Here is a 7500-nt window from a genome sequence, read left to right as displayed (position 1 = left end):
CACACACACACACACACACACACACACACTGTGTGTACTAGCAGAGGTAACCTTACCAATGGCGGTCTGCTTTTCCCAGAATTAATGCACATTAATGCACCAACTGTGTGATTAAACGTGTGCCTAAAAGTGTGTAATTTTAAATTGTTTTTAATTTTACATTTTAAAAACTACTAATAATAATAATAATACTGCTGATAATAAGGTGACACTTTAGCGAAATATTTTAAATCATATGTAATGAATATAAAAAAATGCACAGTGTGATTAAATATGATTAAAGGTTCAGTGTGTAATTTTAAAATGTTTAACTAGACTCCACCTCCACCACCTCCTCCTCCTCCTCCTCCTCCTCCCCCTACTTCTACTACTACTAATAATATTACTGCTGATGACAATAAAAACTTCTGTTACAATTTAGAAAAATATTTGAAATCATATAATATAATAATATAATATAACAAATTATATATAAATATATATTTATATATAAAAAATAACATATAATATAACTGTGTGATAAAAGGTGCATTGTGTAATTCTAAAATGTCTTAAGAGACTCTTTCTCCTCCTCCTCCTCCTCCTCCTCCTCCTACTACTACTACTACTACTACTAATAATAATAAAAGTAACATTTATAATAATAATAATAATAATAATAATAATTATTATTATTATTATTATTATTATTATTATTATTATTATTATTATTATTATTATCAGTAGTAGTAGTATTGATTAAAGGTGCAGTTGTAAAAAGTCTTACAAGACTATAATTATTATTATTATCATTAATAATAATAATAATTTGTTTTTTAATCATCTTACACCAAGTTTCCAAGTTTCATTCATTTTAATAATTACAGAACAACAATAACAAAATAAATTAACTTTCCTGTCCTGAAGTTTGACACTTTAGACGCCTTCCATAATCCTGTCCTGTTCCATTTATAATGAAGACATCTCTGTCTAATTTGTTACTGCAGAAATCAATCAACACTTTCTGACCAATCAGGTTTGAGAATATAGTAACTGATCTTCAGTATCGCTGCACGCTCGCTGCTTCAGGAACAAAAATAATCCGTAAACTGTTTCTGAAGGACCTGATGTACATGAGTATAGCGATATTCAGTAGAGCGGCAGTTTTGCTCATTTCAGTGAACTCCCTTCCTGTAACGTGCCTGGAGCTTAGGGGTAAAAACGTCAAACAGTTGTAGACACATCTGTTCATCCAGATAATAAATCAGCTCTTTAACACACCAAGTATCATCAGTTCAACTCACTCACTCACTCATTCACTCATCTTCTACCACTTATCCGAACTACCTCGGGTCACGGGGAGCCTGTGCCTATCTCAGGCATCATCGGGCATCAAGGCAGGATACACCCTGGACGGAGTGCCAACCCATCGCAGGGCACACACACACACTCATTCACTCACACACTACGGACAATTTTCCAGAGATGCCAATCAACCTACCATGCATGTCTTTGGACCGGGGAGGAAACCGGAGTACCCGGAGGAAACCCCCGAGGCACGGGGAGAACATGCAAACTCCACACACACAAGGCGGAGGCGTGAATCGAACCCCCAACCCTGGAGGTGTGAGGCGAACGTACTAACCACTAAGCCACCGTGCCCCCCAGTTCAATTCAATTCAATTCAATTCAATTTTATTTATGTAACGCTTTTAAGAATGGAAGCCGGGTCAAAGCAGCTTTACAGAACAGTAAATGTTGAAGTAAATTATATTTACCTAATTATTCCTAATAAACAAGCCTGAGGTGAACTCTGGTGAGGAAAAACTCCCTTAGATAGTATGAGGAAGCATCTTCATTTGGGTGACACTGGAGGGTGTGATTGTGTGTGTGTGTGTGTGTGTGTGTGTGTGTGTGATATAACTAGCTCAGAACATGAAGGTAGTCGAAATGTTCCAAGATCCTGAACAAATGTCTCTAACCTTATTAGACACTAGAGGAAGAGCGACGGTGCTGTTATTTCCTGCAAGGAGGTTTGACTGATAGTTAATTATGAGCAGGGAGCAGACCGGACATCAGGAAGCTCGGTGATTTTCCCAGCAGGCCGTTCTGTTTATACTGTTTATGTGGGCCGAGTGTTTTTTTTATTTATTGTGTTTTCAAATCCTTCTCTCTGATGTGCACTTGTTCTCTCGCTGGTGACAGAGCACAGACACACACACACACACACACACACACATTTGGTTCACTATCCTCATCAGGACATAATTATTCATATAGATCGTTAATCTTACACTACACCTAAATCTAAACCTAACCTTAATTCAATAGACAAAAATCTTTTTGATCTTTTAATTTTTGTGGAAAAACCTAAAAAAAGTTTCCTTTCCTAGAAAGTCCCCATAAAGTCAAAACTGTCAGGTATTCTTGGATATAAAAACATCACACACACACACACACACACACACAAACACACACACACACACAAAAGCGTTTATGCAGACCACTACTGCTGTCACAAAATATCACACCCTCATTGTGACGCACACCCACACACACCTACACAGGCCACCACTGCAGTCACGTACTGTCACAACTACACAGTGGCTCACACACTCACACGCTTCAAGGGCTCAATAACTTATGATAAAGTAGCAGATATATGCTCTGTTTCATGAGCCTTTTTTATGCCCCAACACACACACACACACACACACACACACACACACACACTGCAGAAAGCAACTAATGCCCGAAGCAATGTTACTTAAAGGAGCTTTAATAATTGAACAAAATACCAGAGAAATAAATGGTCAACAAGCTCATGCTGTGTGTGTGTGTGTGTGTGTGTGTGTGTGTGTGTGTGTGTGTGTTTCTTTGTTTCTCTTGATGGATGCTGTTACCATAGTAACTGAAGCTCTAATAATTCAGCAGGTCTAAATAGTACCTTCTCCCTCTCTTTCTCTTTCTCTCTCTCTCTCTCTCTCTCTCTCTCTCTCTCTCTCTCTCTCTCTCTGTTTCTTATCAGCTTTCTCATGTACAGTAATTCTGTTTTATTTGCAGTCATCAGTGTGACAAAATGATTGAGCTGGATAACAATCCAGGCATGTCGAGAAATCTTTGTGTGCATAAAGAGGAGTGTGTGTTGTGAGTGTGTTGTGTGTGTGTGTGTGTGTGTGTGTGTGTGTGTATGTAGCTCAGATCAGCAGCTGATGTTTTCATCTGTTGTTTCATTCGCAGTCTTGACAATAGAATTGTTTGCTCGCTAAACTGCTAGATAGCTGACTCAGCTTCACCGAAGAAGGGAGTGACTGCTACATATCTGCGACTGCTACAAACGCAAATAATCAAGCAGAACATTTTACAGTATTTAAAAAAATAACCATGAGACGTTAACAAGATAGTAATTGTGTAAAACAAAGGTTTATGTAAAAAAAAAAAAAAAAAAAGATTCAGTTAAATATTGTGTTAAAATTGTTTGGTCCAGTGAGTGTTAATGTTTGCATCCATTAAAACACTTGAATCTGCCACAGAAGCCCATAGAAGGTTATAGACACCCATTAACAAGCACATCAAAGACCTCAGAAGCCTATAGACACCTATAAAAGCCTATGGGAGTCCACAGAGGTCTATAGACGCCCACAGATGTCTATAAAAGCCTAATGAAGTCTACAAAAGCCCACAGAAGTCTATAGAAGACCATAGAGGTCTATAGAAGACCATAGAGGTCTATAGAAGACCATAGAGGTCTATAGAAGCCCATAGAGGTCTATAGAAGACCATAGAGGTCTATAGAAGACCATAGAAGTCTACAGTTAAATTCAATTCAATTCAAGTTTATTTGTATAGCGCTTTTTACAATTGACATTGTCTCAGAGCAGCTTTACAGAACATAAACATAGAACAAAAGGTTAATATAAAGAATAATATAAAGATTAATACAAAATTCAAGATTAATATTAGATATATCTAAATATGTTTGTATTTATCCCCAATGAGCAAGTCTGAGGTGACTCAGGTGACTGTGGGGAGGAAAAACCCCCTTAGATGGTAAAGGAAGAAACCTTGAGAGGAACCAGACTCAAAGGGGAACTTCATCCTCATATGGGTGACACTGGGGGTGTGATTATAAATATAAAGTCTGACAAATGTTGTATTGATACAAAAGACCACATGGAGTTGACATCTCCTCTATAGTATCACAGAGTCTAACTGGACCTGGTAGATCTCTAGAGGCCTCGTCTCAGTGGAGGTCCAAAATCTTCATCGCATAGAAGCCCATAGACGAATATAAAAGCCCATAGAAGTCTAAGGAACCCCATAGAAGACTACAGAATCCCACATAAGTCTACAGAAGCCCATAGAAGTCTATAAAAGCCCATATAAGCCTACAGAAGCATATAGAGGTCTATAGAAGGCCATAGAAGTCTGTAGGAGCCCATATAAGTCCATAGAAGCTTGTAGAAGTCTAAAGAAGCCTATAGAACCCGACAGATGTCTATAGAAGCCCTTAGAAGTCTATAGAAGCCCATATAGGTCTATAGAAGTCCATAGAGGTATGTCTATAAAAGGCCATAGAGGTCTATAAGTGCTTATAATCTTTTATGCAATTCCATAGACTTCTATGGGCTTCTATAGTCTTCTATGGATTATAGATACACCTATAGATGCATAAAGAAGCCCATATATGTCTATAGAAGTCAATAGAAGTCTATAGAAACCCAATTTTCATTCAGGCTGCACTGAACACCGATAAAAGTTTGCATTAAACAAATGGAACCTAATGTAAACATTTCACTGGTGCATTTTAATAAAGTGGTGGCCGGGCTTCATGTGTAGTCTTAAAGGCTCTGGTGTGTGTGTGTGTGTGTGTGTGCTGTCAGGTGTTCACACGCTATGGGAAGTGCTACACATTTAACTCTGGTGAGAGCGGTCCACCACTGCTGAGTGTGAAAGGTGGGATGGGAAATGGCCTGGAGCTCATGCTGGACATCCAGCAGGATGAATATTTACCTGTGTGGGGAGAAACAGGTGTGAGACCACACACACACACACACACACACACACACACACACACACACACACACACACACACACACACACACACTCCAACTACTACTACTTTACATTCTCTCTCTCTCTCTCTCTCTCTCTCTCTCTCTCTCTCTCTCTCCTTGCCGTCTTATTCAGACGAGACGTCTTTTGAAGCAGGGATCAAAGTTCAGATTCACAGTCAGTCTGAGCCGCCGTTCATCGATCAGCTGGGCTTTGGTGTCGCTCCAGGATTCCAGACCTTCGTGTCCTGCCAGGAGCAGCGGGTCAGTCTGTTCTGTTAAATAATGCATTCAAATATATACATATAATATATCTACACATATATAATATATATATCTCAAATATCGTCGCTGTCGGGCGGAAACCTCGTATGTCCAAATTTGGTCAATTTCATATTTTTTCACATATGGATGCTATTGGTCAGTCCCCACGTGGGTCTGTTATTTTTTCAAGTTATTAACCAATCTAAAGTCTTGAAAATAGCTTGAGCGCAAATCTCATAACTCCATTGGACACTTCAACTGTCCACCTCTTCCTCACTCTGCCGGAGAGCTTCGTGGCATATTTCTCCTCATGAAGAGTCGCAACGAATCAACACGTCTTCTGAGGTAAATGTCTTCAAAACACTGGGCTCAAAGAAAAACAATTCTTGACCCCCGCTAGTTCTGGTGCTCGTCTGAGGACAGGAATTTAGCGCAAGACAATCCACTGCAACGCGGACTAAACCCTGTGCACTGCAGATAAGGTACAGCGTTATTTTAATTTCCTGAAAAATAACGGTTTTGGAGATACGAGGATTCTGCCAGACAGCGACGATATATACAATTAATTTGTCCATGTTAATGGTTATAATAGTTAATTGTTGCTGAAATTAGACACACAGTTCCTTGTCCCAAATGGGTCCTTGTCCCAAATGGTCCCTTGTCCCAAATGGTCCATTGTCCCAAATGGTCCCTTGTCCCAAATGATTCCTTGTCCCAAATGTGGTTCAACCACTGAAATCTTATGAGCTGATAAAAATCTGTTTCTTTCACATGAAGTGTAATCGTGCCTGAAGTTTATTTTAATCTCTTCCCTGCTGCAGTGTCTGTGTGTACACCTTTCTGAATCTAATCTGTGTCTCTGCGTGTTTCTCAGCTGGTGTTCCTGCCACCTCCTTGGGGAACCTGCAAGATGAATTCCCTAGACTCCGACTTCTTCAGCGCTTACAGCCTCAGCGCCTGTCGCATCGACTGCGAGACGCGCTACCTGGTGGAGAACTGCAACTGCCGCATGGTGCACATGCCCGGTAGGCCACAAAACGTCATTAACTCACAGTGCCAGGGGTGACGTTCTTTACACCTTCTCTGGTTTTCCATTCACATAGTCAAGGATTACTTACTGTATGGGTGTCAAACTGCCCTATAGCTAGAGTTAGAGGAAGCCACCATATTATCTAATAGGTTCTAACTTTCTAAATAAAGTTAATCTTTGCTGCCATTAAAACAAACGAATCTGCCATAGAAGCTTGTAGAAGCCCATTAAACCTAACATATCTGATATGTTACTCTAGAATCATTGCTATTATGTGCTATAACATTGCTATAACGAGGTGTTGATTTAGCGGTTATTTTATGGAAGGAGTCTCTAGTGTCAGTGCAGAAGGATTTATGCTCTCTGGTTCAGATGACAATCTACATATTTTATTTTTATTCTTATTTGACTGTAAGATGGAGCGAGCTGTTTAAAGCTGTGAAGTGTTTCGGAGATGTTCCAGACTAATAAATGAACCTATAAAAAATTATGACGTGTCATGCTTTAAAAAGGAAATGTCAGCACTGGGATATTGCTGGGAGAGAAAAGGAATAAATCACCTCAGGATGCGGCATTAATGGAAAACTAATCATTCGTGGTAACACTAAGTGCTGTTTGACGCTGTCTATTGTAGTTGTTTAATATTTAAAATAAACACAAATAAACATAAAAAATTTCACAACTTATAAAGGCATCTAGTCTTTTGGGCCTTTCACATTTTTTTACAGGACTGTAAATGAGAATGTTGTAGTTTTCTGTATAATTCTGTCCCTTTCTGTGTTTCTGTTTTTTTTTTTTTTGCGATCGCAGAAACAAAGACAAAATCTTCACAATATTCAGTGAAGCTTGATTATTTATTTATTTTTTTTAAATATTTGATTATCTTGAGGGCACGGTGGCTTAGTGGTTAGCACGTTCGCCTCACACCTCCAGGGTTGGGGGTTCGATTCCCTCCTCCACCTTGTGTGTGTGGAGTTTGCATGTTCTCCCCGTGCCTTGGGGGTTTCCTCCGGGTACTCCGGTTTCCTCCCCCGGTCCAAAGACATGCATGGTAGGTTGATTGGCATCTCTGGAAAATTGTCCGTAGTGTGTGATTGCGTGAGTGAATGAGAGTGTGTGTGTGTGTGTGCCCTGTGATGGGTTGGCACTCCATCCAGGGTGTATCCTGCCTTG

At 39.6% G+C, this 7500-nt stretch overlaps 1 protein-coding gene across 1 annotated transcript in view; it reads left to right on the top strand.

Moving 5' to 3' along the window:
* The window catches only part of asic1a (acid-sensing (proton-gated) ion channel 1a), a 29453-nt gene that overhangs the window by 14668 nt on the left and 7285 nt on the right, over nucleotides 1-7500 (top strand). Inside the window, exons 4-6 of the mRNA XM_060882395.1 lie at nucleotides 4863-5010; nucleotides 5170-5297; nucleotides 6172-6322. Of these exons, the coding sequence (XP_060738378.1) occupies nucleotides 4863-5010; nucleotides 5170-5297; nucleotides 6172-6322 (427 nt within the window). The remainder of the gene's footprint in view (nucleotides 1-4862; nucleotides 5011-5169; nucleotides 5298-6171; nucleotides 6323-7500) is intronic.

This window comes from Tachysurus vachellii, chromosome 11 (genome assembly GCF_030014155.1).
Source record: "Tachysurus vachellii isolate PV-2020 chromosome 11, HZAU_Pvac_v1, whole genome shotgun sequence".
Lineage (NCBI taxonomy): Eukaryota > Metazoa > Chordata > Actinopteri > Siluriformes > Bagridae > Tachysurus > Tachysurus vachellii.
The sequence above is the reverse complement of the archived record's forward strand: the minus strand, read 5'-3'. Positions and strand labels throughout refer to the sequence as shown.